The sequence below is a fragment of the Sciurus carolinensis genome, chromosome 3, assembly GCF_902686445.1.
Source record: "Sciurus carolinensis chromosome 3, mSciCar1.2, whole genome shotgun sequence".
Classification (NCBI taxonomy): Eukaryota; Metazoa; Chordata; class Mammalia; order Rodentia; family Sciuridae; genus Sciurus; species Sciurus carolinensis.
The window spans coordinates 52,045,770-52,065,057 of NC_062215.1; the positions used below are offsets into that span (position 1 = coordinate 52,045,770).

The following is a 19,288-nucleotide window of genomic DNA, read 5'->3' on the forward strand; positions in this document are numbered from 1 at the left end:
TTTTTATATAAGCTCACCCCCACCTCCCTCAGTCCCTTCTTGTCCCTTTTCCTCCTGGTGATCATCAGGGACACTGGGGTCTGAACCACCTCCACACCACCAGAGCTGAAGCCGATATTCCAGGTGGACGTGTCGAAAGGAGAGCAGGGGTAGGTCTGGCTCCTGTTCCCCTTCATCCCCACTGTCGGTGGGCTCTGGAAACACACGCTGACCAGAGGCAGTGGCCAGCAGAGGCAGGCTAGGGTGCAGGCTGAGGGAGGGACACAGGATCTGTCAGCACCTTAGTAACGATGCTTGCTCCCTCAGAGATTCACCTCCTTCCCCAACCCCAACCCTGAGATCCCTGGAAGTGAACTGAGGACCTCACTCCATTGGTGCAGTCTTTCTGGGGCAGAAAACTCAGCACAGGCTCTGGCTTCCCATCCTTGCCAGTCCCACTGATGTCCCACACAGAGACAACCCCGCTGGTGCTGCCACTTGCTAGGAACTGCCCGCTCCTGGGGGAAAGAGGAGATTTGCTGGCATACAGATATCACCCCTGGGGCAAGAACCTCTCACACCCAGAAGCTGAGACCTTTAGCTGGGCTCTGTATCCCTGGGGATATCAGGGCCTTAGACAGGAAAGGACCATGGTCACTTACGGGTCCAGATCAAAGTAGATGCGCTGATTGGTGGTTACCTCTCGACTCAGAGACCAAAGCGGGTGACCAGGCTGGCGGAGATCCCAGCAGAGGAGCTCAGCATCCTAAGACACAGAACAGGGACCTAGAATGTTTGTCCCCCAATCTCACACAATGTCCCTTCCTCCCTCAAGCTCAGCATTCTCCAACTCCTGCCCTACATCCCCACTTCTGCCATACTCTCCACCTACCTGACTGGGTTCTCAGGTTGCAACCCCTACCTTGCGGGCTCCTGAGAAGAAGCGATTGCCATCAGAGTGAAAGCAGAGGTGGGTGATGCCCCCTTGATGTCCTCTGAGCAAGGCAAGAGGGGAGCCATCATCCCAGGCATACAGGCCCAAGGAGCGGCCATAGGAGCCACAGGCATAGAGGGGCTGGGCTGGGCTGAAGGCTATGCAGGAGATGATGCCACTCTGACCTTGCTTTTTTGCTAGAGAAGGAAGGAGGCACAAAGTGGGGGAGAGGGCAATGAAACATGGCATTTGCCAGCCTAAGCAAAAGTATATCTCTGTCCCCTGCCACAGCACCAACACCTCCTTCACCCTGTTTGTCCCAAGCAAGATAAAAATGGATGTTTTCCAGATCCTTCTATCCCCCTGCCCGCCCAAAGGACCTAAATGCCCAAAGCTCCCTTCTTCCTTCTCAAACTCCATTTTTCCTAGAAGGGACAGAGAGCTAAAAGCCTATGGAAATAAACTTGGCTTCATCTCAAATTTTCTAGAGGGCTGGGGATGTAGCTCAGTGATAGAACACTTGTCAAGTACTCATGAGGCCCTGGGTTCCATTCCGAACAACACAAAAATAAAATTTAAAAATTTCTAAAGATTAGGCCAGGTGCAGTGGCACACACCTATAATCCCAGCAGCTCAGGAGGCTGAAGCAGGAGGATCGTGAGTTCAGAGCCGCCTCACCAAGATGCAAGGCAGTAAGCAACTCAGTGGCACCCTGTCTCTAAACAAAATATAAAATAGGGCTGGGGATGTGGTTCAGTGGTTGAGTGCTGCTGAGTTCAATCCCTGGTACCCCCCACCCAAAATTTTTCTAGAGATTAGAAGATTTTTGGTACACAGCTAACAGCACAAGTTCAGGAGCGAACTAGATGGTTCGCCTTGGGAAAGTTTCCTCTGAGTCTATTTTCTTCTAACTGTGCACTGCTTACCTCCCGAGACTAAAGTGAGAATAAAGCAAAACCCCACAAGTGGTCCCCTGGATCCCATGAGGCCCTGATGCTGGCAGCACACCTTTCCCTTTCTTCCTCCCTTGGGTGGAGGCCCAGATGCTTACCAAATGTAGCTCGCACTTCACAGTCTCGGCCAGGTCGGGATGTGGAGAAGACACGCACAGTCCGGTTGAAGCCACAGAAGAGTTGAGAGCCATCCGGGGAGAAGCAGAGCGAGTGGGCTGCCGTCAGCTCATCCTGGGGGCAGGAAAAGGCTGAAAACAGGCCTTGCCAAGGCTCAGCTGTCCTCAAGGAAGGAGAGCTGGCCCCAGACAAGTGCCAGGGCTAGGCAGGAAGGTCTGTACCAGGTGGTTGTAGGCACGGAAGGAAGCCCGGAGCTCTCCAGTGAATGCATCCCAGATGTGAATTGGGTTCTCCCGGCTGCTGCTGGCCACGCTGAGAGAGACATGGACACTGAGGCCCCAGCGCTGTCAAAGGAAGGGGAGGAAACCAACTGACCAGCCCTCTCAGCTCCCATCTGAAAAGCACACTGAGGCTTCCTCCTCCCAATACCCATGGAAACCATTGACTCTCACTAGAGGGACAACTTGAAACCGGGGGCTGGTGGCCAGCAAAGGACATCACTTACTAGGAGGTGTCTGGTTGGGTTGAGGACATCAGCGAATACCAGCAGTAATCATATATAGTATCACCCTCCATCATTCGAAGGACAGGGGCCTAGACCGAGATGGAAAAATGCCAAGGTTACTGGCTGGGGAGTCAGAGGCTTATGCCTCTAGCGGTTTTATGGCAGAGAGAGAGATCATGTGTTGGCACTAACCAAGTAGAAGGAAGATAGGGTATAAGCAGAGAACAGAATCTTTATCTCAATGTTTAAAGTTTAATTCAGCCTCTAATGTCAGAGTCAGACCACCAAAGTCATATGAATCCATGCCTTTTAAACACTTACAGGGCAAGAAACAAATTTAATACCCCAATCCAGAGACAAAGAACCAACCAGTAATAGAAATATTTGCTAGGCACCAATGAGCTGCCATTTTATCCTTTAAAAAAATTAGTGCTGAGGATGTAGCTCAGTGGTAGAGCACTTGCCTGTCATGTGCAAGGCTCTGAGTTTGATCCCTAGCACTAGGAAAAAAAAGAAAAGAAAAAGGAAAAGGCAATTAAATAGTTCGAACATGAAGTGTTTTTCTGTTTTTGTTTTTAAATCCTGTGTCTTCTCCACCAACTTTAGGCAGGGAAAAAAGGCATTAAAATTCCTTCCCTCAGAGGTAAACATTATCCTGAATATATCATTCTCATGTATTTCTTTATGCATATAGTCATAAGAAAAAAACAGTACCTAGCATTATAATGCATGACTTTAAGCTTAATATTAATGGCATCATATTGTATGCATTCCTGATTGTGGTATGATTTAACCAAGTGATACACTGTCCTCTAATTCATGCATTTGCACTGCTGCATAGTACTCCATTCCTGAATGTACCAGATTGATCAGTCCTCTCCTGCTGACAGTCATTGATGGTTTTCATGTGCTTTACCATTCTGAAACACATAGGGTTCCTCTAGTTTCTGCTAAAGAATAAAATTACAGGTCTTTATACTATCGATTTTGCCAGCTTTGTGAAATAACGTTGTTTTTTCCCCCAAAGCGCTCATTGTAACACAGCAGCAGTGTAAAAGAATGCCTGGTATTTAGCAGCTGGGGAGGTTGAGGCAAGAAGATTGAGTTCAAAGCCAGCCTCAGCAACTTAGTAAGGCACTAAGCAACTTAGCAAGATCCTGTCTCTAAATAAAATATAAAAAGTGCTAGGGATGTGGCTCAGTGGTTGAGTGTCCTGGGTTTGATTCCTGGTACCAAAAAAAAAAAAAAAAAAAAGACTGCATGGTATTCTTTATCCTCTTGGCACTGCCAGATTTTTTTTTTCAAATTTTCTCAGTTTGAAGGCTGTGAAATGGCATTTTGTTATGGCATAAATTTACATTTCCATCATTGCTATAAAGTGAGATTAGACTCTTTTTTTGTACTGAGGATTTAAACCAGGGGCACTTTGCCACTGTCTTTTTTTTTTCCCTTGAGACAGTCTTGATGAGTTGCTGAGGGTCTCACTAAATTACTGAGGCTGGCCTCAAACTTGTGGTGATCCTTGTGCCTCAGTCTCCCAAGTCCCTGGGATTACAGGTGTACATGACTGCACCTTGTTAAACATTTTTCTATTTTTTTTTTTTTTGCCATTTAGGCATATCTTTTCATATTGCCTATTTTTCTAGTAGGTTGTCTTTTCTCACTGACTTGTAGGAAATCTTTAAATAGTCTGGACACTAGTCTGTCATCAGTTGTTTGGTGACTCTCAGGGTGACATCACCTAGCTATGACTTCACTTTCTACCCCATCACTCTGAATCCGTATGGATAACTGCCTGGTGGACAACTCTATCTGAACATCCCACAGGAACCTCAAATTCCATTTATCCATCACAGCCCTGCACCTGCTATTCCTCCTGGGCCTCATATCCAGTTTTCAAGCTTGGAATGTATGTGCCAGCCTTAACCACTATTACTCTTCACCTCCTTTCCATTCCGGGCTCAACCTAAGACCAAATCTGCCAATTCTTCTTCCAGGTTTTAAGCTGTCCTCTCCCTTTCGTTCCCTATCCCAAGATTCCATCATAAGCTACTGCCTTCTTGCCAGCATTTCTGCAATACTCCATGTGTTCTCTGGTCTTCCCCATACCATACTCCAAACTGTACATCCATTCTCCACACCTGTAGCCACAGCGACATCCAAGATCTTATTTAAATTGGAATTCTGTAGTATCATTCTTTTGCTGAAAAAGTGTCAATGACTCCATGTAGTCCATCCCCTTACAAACACTTGCATTACTATGCTCCTCTCCAGACCCACCTCTATCTATTCACTCCATTTAAAATTTCCATGAACCACCATTTTGACTCACAGGCCCCAAAAGGAACCACCTCACCATACTCTGAACCTGCAGATGTTCACATATACCAGTCTTCAAGTCTGGAATATCCTTCCTTCATCTCCTCATAATTCCTCCAGATTGACTGCTCATAATTCTTCAGGGCTCTTAGATACTTCTTCCTCTGAGAAGCCTTCCCTAAGCCCCCAGAAGGAGTAAGGTGCTCTGCTCCATGTTCCTACAGCCTTCTGTGCTCCTCACTCTACATCATTCCTACCCAAGAAGTGAGAATCATATCTGCCTTGCTCACCAGTCTCCTCAACACCTAGTGCATAATCAGCAGTCAGTAAATAATGTTTTCATGAGCAATATGGAGACAGGAGACTGTTTCAGCAACATGAGACCCAAAATAATAGGACTTTGAATTAAAGCAGTCAAGAGTGCAGAGAAGTGGATGGATTAAAGATTAGGTGGACTTAATGAGATTTGATAATTAATTGGATGTAGAGGGTTAGGAAAAGGAAGATTAAAGGATGAGACCCTAGATTCTGGTTTGGATACCTCAGGCTATAAAGACTTGAGGACCAAGGAAGGTCAAGATACCAATGTCTTTGGTAAGGGAGAATCAGACAGCATAAGCTTCAGAGGAGAAGATTTTACAAAGATGAAAAAGCAATTGCCTGGTTGGGTGTGGTGGCACATGCCTGTAATCACAGTGACTCAGGAGGCTGAGGTAAGAGGATCACAAATTCAAGGCCAGGCTCAGTCACTTAGCAAGGCCCTGTTTTAAAATAAAAAGGGCTGGAGATGTGGCTCAGTGGGTAAGCGTCCCTGGGTTCAATCCCTGGTACCCCCCCCCCCCAAAACAGAAAAATTGTCTGGCTCTAGCATTTGGAAATGAGAACACCCCCACTCCCAAAATGAGAGATGAAGGGCAAAGAAGATGCAAAGCCTCCGTGGAGAAGGCTAGAGGTGCAGTGAAGGCCTTCGGCAAAAGGCACAGGGTAGGGCGAGTGATCAGGGAATTGGAAAGTAAGGAAGAAGAATCCTAGAAAGCTCTGTGAAAGGACAGAAAAGGGAGAAGAACTGGGGGACTATGCTGGGAAGAGGATATAGTTCATGTGTGTGTGTGTTTATTTTTATAAGTACTGGAGATTGAACCCAGGGGCACTTTACCACTGAGCTACATCCCCAGCCCTTTTTATTTTTTACTTTGAGACAGTCTCTCACTAAAGTGCCAAGGCTGGCTTCAAACTTGCAATCCTTCTGGCCATCTCTCAGTATCTGGGATTTTGGTGCCAGGAACCTCCAGATACCAAAATCCACGGATGCTCAAGTCCCTTCTATAAAACAGTGCATATGTACATTGAACCTACACACAACCTCCCATATACTTTTTATTTTTGGGCAGGCAGGTACTGGGGATTGAACTCAGGGACCCTCAACCCCTGAGCCATATCCCTAGACCTACTTTGTATTTTATTTAGAGATAGGGTCTCACTGAGTTGCTTAGTTCCTCACTTTTGCTAAGGCTAGTTTGGAACTCGTGATCCTCCTGCCTCAGTCTCTTGAACCACTGGGTTTACAGGCAAGTGCTACCTGGCCTCCCTCTAAATCATCTCTAGGTTACTTATAATACCTAATACAATGTAAATGCTATGTAAATAGCTGTTACACTGTATTGTTTAGGGAATAATAACAAGGAAAAAATATGAACATGTTGAGCACAGTAATTCTTTTTTTCCAAATATTCTAGATCTGCGGTTGGTTGAATCCACAGATGCAGAATCCACAGATGTGGAAGACCAAATTATACCCCAAAATGTCCTTTGCATCCATACATTGGTAACAGCAGAGGAAAAAGTCAAAGTTTTTGAAAACAAAATGACTATATTACAAGACATTAAAAAAAAAACATATATGGGCGTGGTGGCACATGTCTGTCATCCCAGCGGCTCGGGAGGCTGAGGCAGGAGGATCTCAAGTTCAAAACCAGCCTCAGCAACTTAGCAAGATTTTGCCTTTAAATAAAATATAAAAAAGAGCTGTGGATATGGTTCAGAGGTTAAGTGCTAGCGCGTGCACGCACACACACACACACACACACACAAAGAAAAAGAAAATGTATATTGATGCTATCTGAACGAGAGTATTTCTTACCCATAGTTTCCCTTAAGAAAACACTCTCTCTGCATGAGGCCAAGTTCAATCCCCAACCCCAAAAGGAAAAGAAAATATTCTCCCTCAAAATACATAACAATATTTACTGAAGACTAATTTATGATATTAAAATCCTGGAAATAACCCAAATGTCCAAAATGGAAGGAGAGGTTAAAAAAACTATCAAAAGCATTCAATGCAATATCATACACCATTAAACACAATAACTATGAAGACTGGACCACCATGAAAAACATTTAGGATATGATTGCTCAAAGAAAAAAAGCAGGATACAAAACCATTTACCATAGGATTACAACCACATAAAAAGCTTCAGTACTTGGACAGAGCTTAGAAAGAATGTAGAAAAATTTAAAGGGCTGAGTTTTGTGGAGTGGTAGGTAATGATGACTTTTTCTTAACATTCCTATTTCCTTAACATTCCTATTTTGAGTGCAATACTCAACCTCCCACATTTCCAGAATCTCTTCTAACCATCCCTACCAGAAACCAACTCTCTGCTCCTGATTTCTTTCAGGCAGGCTGCAACCTGGCTCCCTAGTCTTAAGACATGACCAATTTCTGTTCCAGGAGCCAGGGTTTCTAGTACTTTATACCTTCCCACAGAATTCAAATATCTGCAGCCTCACATCCATGAACTGCATATTCGGTAAGCTTTCAGGACCAGGCCACCCCCCAAACAAGCACCGTTCTTCTTCTCCTATATTTATTAATTTATTTTAAATTTTTTTAAATTCTTTTTTAGATGGACACAATACCCTTATTTTATTTATTTATTTTTTTATGTGGTGCTGAGGATCGAACCCAGTGCCCCACACATGCAAGGGAAGCGCTCCACCACTGAGCCACAACCCAGCCCCTTAAATTTGTTTTTGTATTTACATATACATGTATTCATTCACTCATTCATCCATTCATTAACAGTACTAGGGATTCAGCCTATGGCCTTTCACAATGAGCTACACTCCAATCCTTTTTATTTTTTGCTGGGGGGCAGTGGGTATTGGGGATTGAACCCAGGGGCACGTTAACACTAAGCCACATCCCCAGTCCTTTTTTATTTTTTACTTTGAGACAGGTCTCACTAAGTTGCTTAGAGTCTCCCTAAATTGCTGAGACTGGCCTCAAACTTGTGATCCTCCTGCCTCACTCTCCCTAGCCACCAGGATTACAGGCCTGTGTCACCACAGCCCCAGCTCTTCTTATTCTTTAATTTGAGAATAAATAGAGGGGGTCACTAAGTTCTTGAGGCTGGCCTCGAATTCATGATCCTCCTGCCTCAGGATTACAGGCATGCACCTTTGCCAGGGACCCTTCTTTTAAGGAAGCCATCAAGATCCACCCTCTCCTTTCATTAACTTTAAGCACTGAGAAGTCTCAGCCTTCTGCGGCATCTAGAATCACTTCCATCTGTGCACTGCTTGAATACACCTTCACCTGTCCCAGTCCCACTTTTCCCAGCCCTCTCAAATCCTTAGGCCAGAGTCTCTCACATTCCTACTCAAGGATGTAAAAACTCCTTCACTTATCATCTCCTCAGAATGCTCCATTTGCCCTGCTGGATTTGCCTGGCCCTGGCTGTCCTCTTTGGTCCTCAAGCTGAGATGGCATTAATGTTCATACCCTTGTCAAGGCACACTTCGAGGACAGGAGGTGAGTGGAGAATACTTTGCTTCCCACTGTCTTTCCAAATCTTCTACTGTTCCAACCAGTTTCCTTGCAGTTCTTGCCATTAGTCTAGCTATCCACCTTCTGTCAAACAACCCTATTTCCTGAGACTTTCCTTCCTGGTTTGCCATCTTGCTCTCTACATATCCTCCTATTATCGTTCTTGATGGCTTCTACTTTTACAGTGGCCTATTAATTTGCTGTTCCCTCTGCCGGTCACAGTCATCCCACAGGTATTAGTTTGGTTTGCTTCAGGTTTGCTTCAGGTCTCTGCTCAGATGTTACTTAATGATGAGGTCTTCTTTCTTTTCTTTTCTTTTCTTTCTTTTTTTTTTTTTTAAGGGGGTGGGGAGGTACTAGGAATTTAACTCAGGGACACTCTATCTCTGAGTTAGATCGCCAGTCCAGTTTTTTATTTTATTTTCAGACAGGCTCTCCTGAATTTCCCCAGGCTGGCCTCAAACTTGTGCTCCTCTTGCCTCAACCTCCTGATTGGCTGGGATTACAGGAGAGCACCACATGCCCAGTGATCCAGTCCTTTTTAAAATTGCAACTCACAGCTGGGCACAGTGGCACACACCTGTAAACCCAGCAGCTTGGGAGGCAGAGGCAGGAAGATGGCAAAGACAAGGTCCTAAGCAATTTAGCAAGGTCCCATCTCAAAATAAAAAATAAAAAAGGGTTGGGGATGTGACTTAGCGGTTAAGTACCCCTGGGTTCAATCCTCAACACCAGAAAAAAAATTATAATCACTCTTCTAATCCTCTTCTCTGTTTTATTCTCCATGGTATCTATTGGATACATATATTTTACTTTGTTATTTCCTTTTTTTTCCTTTTTTTGAAGTGTTGGGGATTCAAGCCAGGAGCACTCTACAACTGAGCTACATCCCCATCCCTTTTTAAATTTTTAAAAAATATTTTGGGCTGGGGAGATAGCTCAGTTGGTAGAGTGCTCGCCTCGCAAGCACAAGGCCCTGGGTTCAATCCCCAGCACCACAAAAAAAAAAAAAAAAAAAAAAAAAAAAAAAAAAATATATATATATATATATATATATATATATATATATATATATATTTCGAGACACAGTCTCACTAAGTCACCCAGGCTGACCTTGAACTTGTTGCACTCCTCCTGCCTCAGCCTCCCTAGTTGCTTGGGATTACAGGCATGTGCCTCTACACCTAGCAATTCATTATTTATTTTCTGCCTGTTTCTTTTTTGTCATTGTTGTTGTTTTCTACCTTTTTTTATTGGTGCATTATATAGTTGTACATATTGATGGGATTTGTTACATATCCATACATGCATACGATATAACAATATGATTTGGTTACTGATTGTTTCTTGCACTAGAATATAAGCTTCATAAGAACAGGTACTTTTGTCTGACTAGTCCTCAGCACCTAAAGCAGGAACTGGTATACAGAATGCACTCAACAAAAATGCATTGAAATAGTGGTAGCCAATAATCCCAGCTATTGAGGAAGTGGAGGCAGGAAGATGGCAAATTTGAGGCCAACCCAGGTAATTCAGTGAGACCCGTTCTCAAAACAAAAAAAAAATTGAAAAGAACTTGGGATGTAGCTTCATGGTAGAGCATCCTTGGTTCCAAACCCCAGTACCACAGGAAAAAAAAAAAAAAAAAAAAAAACAGGTATGGTGGCACATGCCTGTAATCTCAGTTACTCTGGAAGATCACAAGTTCAATGCCAGTCTATGCAACTTAGAGAGACCCTGTCTTAAAATAAAAAGGGCAGGGCTGGGGATATAGCTCAGTTGGTAGAGCGCTAGCCTTGCAAATACAAGGCCCTGGGTTCAATCCCTAGCACTGCAAAAAATAAATAAATAAATAGATAGATAGATAGATAGATAAATAAATAAAAAAGAGCAAGGGGATGTAGCTCCATTGTAGAGTGCTTGTCTAGCATGCATGAGGCCCTGAATTCTATACCCAATACTGGGAAAAAACAAAAACATGCATTGAACAAATAAGAATGCATGGATCCATCAAACACATGGGCCGGTCTCATGCCTTTACTTCCTTAGCAACCACAGTCACTACCTTTGTCATCACTGAGATAGCATACCTCAATTTCAGTCTCTTGACCACCTCCCACCCATCTAGTTAATTTGCTCTGCCATTTTTATTCTGATGATTATTCATCAAAAACATATTTATGCCAGGTGTGGTGGTGCATGCCTGTAATTCCAGCAGCTTAGGAGGCTAAGGCAGGAGGATCATGAGTTCACAGCCAGCCTCAGCAACTTAGTGAGGCCCTAAGCAACTTAGAGAGACCCTGTCTCTGAATAAAATATAAAAAGGGCCAGAGATGTGGCTCACAAAGAAACTACAGTCACTTAACCTGCCAGGAAAGATATATGACCAAAAGAGTTGGTCTCACTTTAAATGGATGGCAACAGCTGGGTGTGGTGGCATACACCTGGAGTTCCAGCTACCTGACAGACTGAACACAAGGATTACTTGAGCCCAGAGGTTCAAGGCCAACCCAGACAAGATAATGAGACCCTGTCTTTAAAAAAAAAAGGAACAGCTGAGCACCTGCAATCCCAGTGGCTCAGAGGCTGAGGCAGAAAGATGGCAAGTTCAAAGCCAGCCTCAGCAACTTAGCAAGGCACTAAATAACTCAATGATACCCTGTCTCTAAATAAAATACAAAAAAGGGCTGGGGATGTGGCTCAGTGGTTAAGTTCCCCTGGGTTCCATCTCCAGTACCAAAAAAAAAAAAAAAAAAAGGGAACAGCAACAAACTTCTGGCAAGCACTGTGAAAAGAACAGTAAAACCATCTTTGACTTACAATGGTTCAAAATATGATTTTTCATCTTTATAATGGTGCAAAAGTAATATGCTTCAAATATCAGAAGTGATATAATTCAGTAAAAACCATACTTCAAATTTTGGTCTTTTCCTGGGCTAATAATATGCAGTATCATGAGTGAAAACATAGTACACTGTGTTAAACTGTGATGTTCAGTGCATTAGGTGTATTAAATACATTTTCAACTTATGATATTTGCAACCTATGACAGATTTATCAGGATGTAACCTGTCATCAGTCAAGGAGCATCTGTACTACTATTCTTTGGTAGTTTTGATTCTCTACTTTCTTTTTTTTTCCCCCAGTTGTAGATGGACACAATACCTTCATTTTATTTATTTAGTTTTATGTGGTGCTGAGGATCAAACCCAGGGCCTCACATGTGCTAAGTGAGCACTCTACCACTGAGCTACAACCCCAGTCCATTGATTCTCTACTTTCTAGGACAGATTATAATCTTTCCATACAGGCCCTCTTCCTTCAGGTAGAGACCTCCCTTTATGCTTCACTGAAAATAGAGAACCAAGAGACAGGAATATCCAAATCTTCTAACCACTAAACAACTGCCTCTGAATGCTCCTCCACCTTCCTTCCTATGGAGGGCAAGAACTCTGTGTTTAAGCCAACATCTCCAGTGTGCTCTAGAGCCTGTATTCACTGAGCCACCCAGAAACTTTGTTATCCCCTCTCTCTTATACAGCATTGCTATGGTTTGAATGTCCAAAAATGTGTTCACAACTTAAACCCCAATTCACATGATGATGGCATTTGGAGGTGAAGCTTTTGGAAGGGAAACAGGGATAGAGGAGGCCATGAGGGTAGAGCCCCATGATGGAATTAGTGACTTCCTAAGAAGACCTAGGTTTGTATGTTCCTGCCATGTGATGTCTTCCACCAGGCTGACACAACAGAAGACTCACCAGATGTGATCCCTTGATCTTAGGCTTCCCAGATTTCAGACTGTTAGAAATAAATCTGTCTTTATAAATTACTGTCTCAGGTATTCTATTGTGGCAACACAAAACAGAATAAGACAAGCATCAATTCCCTTCTCTCTGCTGGATTATTCCTGAAATCACAAAAGCACCCAATAAACCCTTTGACCCATGTTCCCTTTTGGCCACATGTTTTGGCTCCCTTTCACAGCAAAACTCCAAATAATTGTCTGTTCTTTTCCTTCTACCACAATAATCAGTCTCTGCCTCCATTGCTCCCCTGAAAGCACTTTTGTCAAGGTCACTAATATCCTCTTGTCAGTCTCTCCCTTTTTTTGTAGTACAGGAGGATGAATTCGGGGATACTTTACCACTGAGCTACATCCCCAGCCTTTTATTTTAATTTGAGACTGGGTCTCACTTAGCCGCCCAGACCGACCTCAAACTTGCAATCCTCCTGCCTCAGCCTCCTGAGTCACTGGGATTACAGGCATGCACCACTACACCTGGTCTCTTGTCATTCTCTAAATCTACCTTACTCCATCTCTCAGTCGTATTAGTCATGACTGTTCCCACCTTTTTGGCTTCTCCTATACCCTGCCCCAGATGCTGGTGCACCCAGGACTCTGTATGGGCCTCCTCTTCTTTCATCTACACTCTCTGGAGAATGAATCCATCCTCAAGACATGAGATGCTGCTCAGTATATCCCTGACCCCACTTTCTCCCCTTAGCATTACATCTCACATTTAATATACTTAAAAACCCTTGACTTCTAGCCTCATACCTGTTCATATCCCTGTTTCCTCCGTCGAGTAAAGTGTTCCACCAACCACCCAGCTGCAAAAATCTGATCATCAGGGGCTGGAGTTGTAGCTCAGAGCACTTGCCTAGCACATGTGAGGCACTGGGTTTGATCCTCAGCACCACATAAAAATAAATAAAATAAAATAAAGGCATTGTGTCCATCCACAACTAAAAATATATATTACAAAACTTTTTTAAAAATCCAAACATCACATTTAAACGTTTCCTTTCCTGTACCTCCACATCCAATGGATCTCCAAGTTTTAAAAAATATACTTCAAATCCATCCACATCTCTACAGCTCTACATCTCTCCTGACATCACTTCACCAACTAACCATTATCTTTCAGCTGAGTTAAGTGCATCCTAATGAGTTCCCCTGAATCACTCTAGCTTACCTGCAATTCATTCACTTCTCTCTTCTAAAACTTTCCTATTGATTCTCAAATAAACTCCAAAAGGTCTTCCCCTAAAACCTCACATGATGTTGCTGCTAGTCACCTCCACATCATCACCCCACTTTCCTCTACCATGGCATTCTTTATGAACATAGAAAGCTCTTTTCCAGCTCTGGGTCTATTTATAATACTATTGCTTTTTCCTAGAAAACTCTTGTCATGGCTCTTATCTGACTGATTCATTATTCTTTTCAGGTGTCAACTCAAATATTTTTTTCTGAGAGCCCTCCCTGACCATTGTATCTAAAGTAGAATCTTCTGGTTGGTTTCTCCTAGTTCTGTTTACTTCCTTCAGCATATGCATGTATGTATTCATTTTAGAGACGGGGTCTCACTATCCTGCCCAGGCCGATCAAATTCCTATCTCAGTCTCCCAGAACATTTGTTTTAATTTGTTTTGATCTTGTTTATTAATTGGTTTACACCTGCAAACCACACAAGAAAACCAGCTCTTCATCTATCATGTTCAATTCCTTATCATTTCAGCATCACAGTGACTGTCATTAGTAGTTATTCAATAAATCTCTATAACTAAATTAAACACTCTCACAAAAAACTAATACTTTCGGGGCTGGGGAGATAGCTCAGTAGGTAGAGTGCTTGCTTTGTAAGCACAAGGCCCTGGGTTCGATCTCCAGCACCCCCCCCCAAAAAAACCAAATCTAATACTTTCTAGAGAAAAGACATATTCCTGACTAAAGACAGGACAAATACCTCTCTCTCTCTCTCTTCTTTCTTTTTTTTTTGGGGGGGGGCAGAGTACTAGGGATTGAGCCATGTGTGTTTTAACCACTGAACTACATATCCAGTCCTATTTATTTATTATGAGACAGGGTCTCACAAAGTTGCTGGGGCTGGTCTTCAACTTGTCATCCTTCTGCCTCAGCCTACTGAGTTGCTGAGATTACAGGAGTGTGCCACCATGCCCACATACATCTCTAAAATAACTTCAGAATTTCAGGGCAAAAATGCTACATGTGAAAATTCATAGAACAGGGAAAGTGCTATTAGTAAACGGGAAATTTGTGGACTATAATTTCTCCATCCACATGAAGGGCTTAAATGTGCAATGTCCCCATGAAGGGGCAGAATCAGACTCTACCCTTACCATTTCTGTGTATTCCACTTGCTCTCCCTCATTATACAGCTCTGGGGGCAGGTTATAAATCCGCAGGATGTTATCAGCACTATTGGTCAAGATGCAGGAACCATCAGGGGCCCTAGAAATGTAGCAAAGAGTTAGGAAACTGGATAGACTTATGTCTTCCAAGTATAGTCTACCTCTGTAGTAAGTTAAGTAAGCCCCTGAATCCTTGTTGTAAGACACAAAGTCCTAAAAAATTTTTAAGCTCAAATATTCTGAGGGATTCTCCTCTTCTGCCCACCTCTGGTGGATCTTTTTCCCCGATAAATGCGGTGTTTTCCTCTCCCTGCCCCATTGTCCTTACTTACCACTTACAGCCTTTCAAGAAGTTCTCAGGTTGGACGCTGAACTCTGACCAGGAACCACTGAGAAATCGAGGAAGCCAGGAGAAGCTGTAGTTCCAAGGGCTGGAAGGAAGATGAAGGAACAAACCTGGGTCGCCAAAGGGGAAATGGACCTGGAGAAGTGGGCACACACTTCCACTCTCTTTAGATGATAGAGTCAACTACTACTTACGTGTCTCCTTCATCTTCTAGAGCGGTTTCCTCAGACATGACTTCTGTGGCTTCTCCAGACCCCAACTCCGGAACGCTCGTTTTTTCTGTAAGAGAGCTTGCATTTTCGTCAAGCTCTTTCTCCTTGATTTGAGGACTTAACTCGAGAGGAGTGTCAAACTCTGTTTCTAAGGGAGTGGAGAAAGACGCTGGGTCCTCCTCCCCCAGTTCCTGGGACACAGCAGAGCCAGTCACGGGATCTGGGGACATCTGGGGCGGATCATCCCCACCAGGTAGCAGTGGTACAAATTCAGGGTCTGTATTTTTATCCATCGGAGAAGCGTGGGGAGAGAGACGGGCTGGTACTGGGGCCTGGTCTAAAGGAAGGCTGTCGGGAGCTAAGAGTTGCTCGTCCGACGTCTTCATGCTGCAGAGGAAGCGCGGCAGACATTGGCCTCAGTCGGGCAACTCTGCTGGCTACAAGCGGCCGACGCACAGGACTGCCGGAACAACTTCAAAGTTCTCAGGGACCAGAAGTGGGGAAATCCACCAGTGCCTTCCTTCCTCTTCCGGGGGGGTGGGGGTAGACAGAAGACCCCCCAGCCGGCGAGAATAAGAGAACACCAATAGTGCAAGAACAACTCTGCTGAGCACCGTGGGCCGCTCAGCGCCACTTGTTCTCGCGGGACTTGGGCCGCTGTGCGATTGGACCTCTGCATCTCGGATCAGATTTCGCGGGCAACCCACAGAGGGGCGGGAAGTACCGGTAGCATTCAGCTTACGCATTGAGCCTGAGGGCTCTTAGTAGCTGCTGGGAGTTGTAGTCTGAACGCTCCGCCTTGGCTAGAAGTGCCGGAGCTCCGCCCACCGTCTCCCGCGGTAATTCTTAAAGCACCTACCCTCCCTCGCCTGAAGAGAGCGCTTGATTCAGGTTCTGCATTTCATTTGCCCAAGTCCTCAGACCTTTTTCATTCATTTGATAAATATTATCAAGCTCTTACTTCCTACCGAGCACTGTTAGGCATCGGAGAATATAGCAATGAATAAGATAGTGAACAAATTATCTACCTTATAGGCAATGAACAAATGAATCTTCTCAGTGATAAGGGCTATGAAGGAAATTAAAGACTGTGTGATATAAAGTCTCCAGGGGAACACAGTACATTGAGATATTAAGGATAAAAGGTTACATTTTAGCTGATGACAAGAAACTATCCAGTTATATCTGAAAGCAGTGTTTCAGGCTGAGAGAATGGCAAATGCAACAGTTTTCTTCCTTCCACCCTTTATACTTGACACAGTAGCGGAGCCCTGCAAAATGGTTTCCACTAATTCTGCCCTCACAGTTCTGGCGTGTATTACTTTTCCTCTCCAAAATGTCAGAGCTACAGCACCAATACAACCCAAATCCTGACTCCGCATCCTCCTCCCCAACTCCTTCCGTCCGCCAGCAGGCAAATTACTTGCCCTTACTTGTCATGGCGACTGTCCAGCTTTGTGCCAGGAGCCTCGCGAGGGTTGCTGGGATTGGGATTTTCCCCTCCCATGTGCTCAGACTGGCGCTAAAAGTTTTGAGCTTCTCAAAAGTCCAGAGCCACCATCCTAGGCGCAGGTAGCTGCGGGTCTCTTAGGGGCACCTGGCGACCGGTCTTGGAGCGTGCTTCCCAGGACAGTGACACGCTCCCCCCAGGACGGGGTAAGGTCCCGATTGAGCTTGATGAGTCCTCTCTGAGTCACGGGCTCTCGACTCCGTGTATTTGCAGCTCGAGAGAACCGTGGGGTTTGTGGGGGGTGGGGGAGTGGGGTTTGGCTGAGTACTGGGAAATGGCTGGCGGGATCTACATAGGAATGCAGTGTTGGGAGGCCTGGGTGTAGATAACGGGGATGTTACGATCAACCAGACTCAAAGCTGAACACTTGGGCAGAGGATTGGGCTTTGGAGAATCTTCAGCCTTCCAAAAGCTTCCCCCCGCCCCCTCCCTCACCTCTATTTACCCAGCAGGGTGCTGGAATCCCTTGAAATATTATGCACCAAGCACTAATTTGAGACTGTGAGATGTTAGAGCCCATGACATCCCAGTGGAACCTCAGGCTCCATTCCAAAATTAACTGGGGTGATCGGGAAGCCCAAGCCGCTAAGGTCCCCAAACTTCCGGACCTTTGTCCTTTCTGAAGTCATCTTTCCAGCTGGCCCCCGGCTCCGCTAGCTGAAGAAAATCCAATTAAAGACTGCCAGCAGTAGAGGTAGGAAGTGCTAAATGAAAGGTTAGCCCGGAGACCCGGCAGGATCATGCGGGTCTGAGAGGCCCGGCAGCCCTGTTATTGTTTGGCTCTACATTTACATTTCGGCACTTGCAGTACCATTTCCGGTTTCTTTTTGTCGGAAGGGCTCACTGTTATACCATTAAGAGGGAAGTAGAAGGAAATAAAATGTGTTTTAGGCAGGTTCCTATTGCTTGCGGAGGGATACTGCTCTACCCATCCTCCATTTTTTTTCTGAACTACTTGATTATTGCTTTTGCAAAAGGTCGGGTATTTGTTTTGATACAAAGCTCAGTCCCTCCCCTTCTTTGAATGGTGCACTCCACCCCCCGGTCGTCCGCAATCTAGACGGACGCTACCACTGCGCAGAAAGAGGCGGGGGGAGGTGTGTGTAGAAGGCAAAGCCTGGGTATTTTTGGAATTAGGTACATTGAGGAATCAACTTTTGGGAAAGCGTGTAATGATAGATCGTTTGTTTGTTTCGGAAACACAATTTATCCAGCATCCGGTTTTGGGCTGAGCCATTCCAACTCTGGACGCAGACCGAACGTCGTGAAAGCGGAAGGGGTGGACCTTTGGGAGGGGCGCCCCGAGGTCCTAAGTGCAGTCCGCCAGTCCAAGCCGATTCTTCCTAGTCGGGGATAGCGGAACATCTCCAAGTCGCACGCAAATCTATGTCTCTTGCATATTCATCATTTAGGACTGGCCATTTCATTCATTAGTTACCGCCCACTTCATGTATACTAGGCACTGTGTGCCCTCTTTATGTGCTTTTCGTTTTTCTAAATACGGGTTGCATTTACACACGGTGCTTTGGAGAATTTTTTAATTTTCTCCTGTTCCTCTGAAGGTTCAGTAATCTTAGTCTTTGAGATAAATTTACAATAGACTAACAGGGAACTAAATAACAAGTTTTATTACTTGGCTGCGGGAGCCACACATACAGTATGTGTGGAGGGCCAGATCAAGTTTATATAGACCTAAAACTTAGGTTTTGGGGGGCGTGGGTAAAGAAGGGAATGCAGGCAGTGGAACGTTGAAGGGGGGAGGTGCACTAGAGTGAAGGTTGTCTTGTTATGCAGATAAAGTCTCCCAGGTAACTGCCATTTGTGGTAATCTCTGAGCTGGGTGTCGGAATCCCAGTTTTTTTCTGTGTGAAAAGATCTTTCAAAGACCTTCAGGGGGGATGTCACACAGCAATACCTGTGCCTGCTTCTGTTGTTTAATAATGTGTATATATGTGCGTGCATGATATATTTTTTGAAAATGACGATTTTCAGAACTAGTCCTGTGTCTGCAGAGGTGTGCAGTTTCTCTGAATAATTTAGTACAGTTGTCCCTAGATATCCACGCTAGGTGGGGGAGGGGTTGGTTCCAGGATGCTCAAGTCCCTTACAGAAAATGGCATAGTATATGCCTTTAACCTATGCATATTCTTACGTATGCTTTAAATTATCTCTAATTACTTATAATACTTAGTATAATGTAAATACTATTTTAATAGTTGTTTTACTGTATTGTTGAGAAGAAAAAAAGATCTGTACATGTCGGTAAAGACAGCAACAACTTTTTTTTTAAATATAAGATGTGCAAAATTTTAGCAAATCAAACCTGGTTATGTGTAAAAAGAATAAGTACATCCTAACCTAGAGTGGTTTGTCCCAGAATTGCAATGTTACTTCAGCATTCAAAAATTAATCTAGGGCTGGGGAT

At 44.3% G+C, this 19,288-nt stretch overlaps 2 protein-coding genes across 4 annotated transcripts in view; one reads left to right on the plus strand and one right to left on the minus strand.

The window, feature by feature from the left end:
* On the minus strand, positions 1 to 17,634 carry Wrap53 (WD repeat containing antisense to TP53). Of its 3 annotated transcripts, none has more exons than XM_047545678.1 (10): positions 15,336 to 17,631; positions 15,128 to 15,226; positions 14,784 to 14,895; positions 2,489 to 2,577; positions 2,205 to 2,313; positions 1,965 to 2,097; positions 902 to 1,110; positions 642 to 745; positions 363 to 497; positions 1 to 250 (listed from the first exon to the last, which is right to left on the minus strand). In XM_047545678.1, the coding sequence occupies exons 1-10, from the start codon at positions 15,737 to 15,739 to the stop codon at positions 4 to 6; spliced, it is 1,641 nt and encodes a 546-aa protein (XP_047401634.1). In that variant the 5' UTR covers positions 15,740 to 17,631; the 3' UTR covers positions 1 to 3. The 3 variants fall into 3 exon arrangements, with proteins under 3 accessions (XP_047401634.1, XP_047401636.1, XP_047401637.1); XM_047545680.1 differs by having other exon boundaries at positions 2,205 to 2,295; positions 15,336 to 17,629; XM_047545681.1 differs by having other exon boundaries at positions 101 to 250; positions 368 to 497; positions 15,336 to 17,634.
* Positions 16,853 to 19,288, plus strand: part of Tp53 (tumor protein p53) — a 12,977-nt gene continuing 10,541 nt past the window's right edge. Inside the window, exon 1 of the mRNA XM_047545682.1 lies at positions 16,853 to 17,009. The gene's annotated coding sequence lies outside the window, so the exon portion shown is untranslated. The remainder of the gene's footprint in view (positions 17,010 to 19,288) is intronic.

Excerpts from the sequence above, each read along its gene's own strand:
- Wrap53 (XM_047545678.1), bottom strand. The coding sequence starts at position 15,739 with ATGAAGACGTCGGACGAGCAACTCTTAGCTCCCGACAGCCTTCCTTTA. Across the intron at positions 14,896-15,127 it reads TTCTTGAAAGGCTGTAAGTG|GGCCCCTGATGGTTCCTGCA; the intron begins GTAAGTAAGGAC and ends CTACATTTCTAG. Across the intron at positions 2,314-2,488 it reads ACCCAACCAGACACCTCCTA|TGTCCATGTCTCTCTCAGCG; the intron begins GTAAGTGATGTC and ends CTGGGGCCTCAG.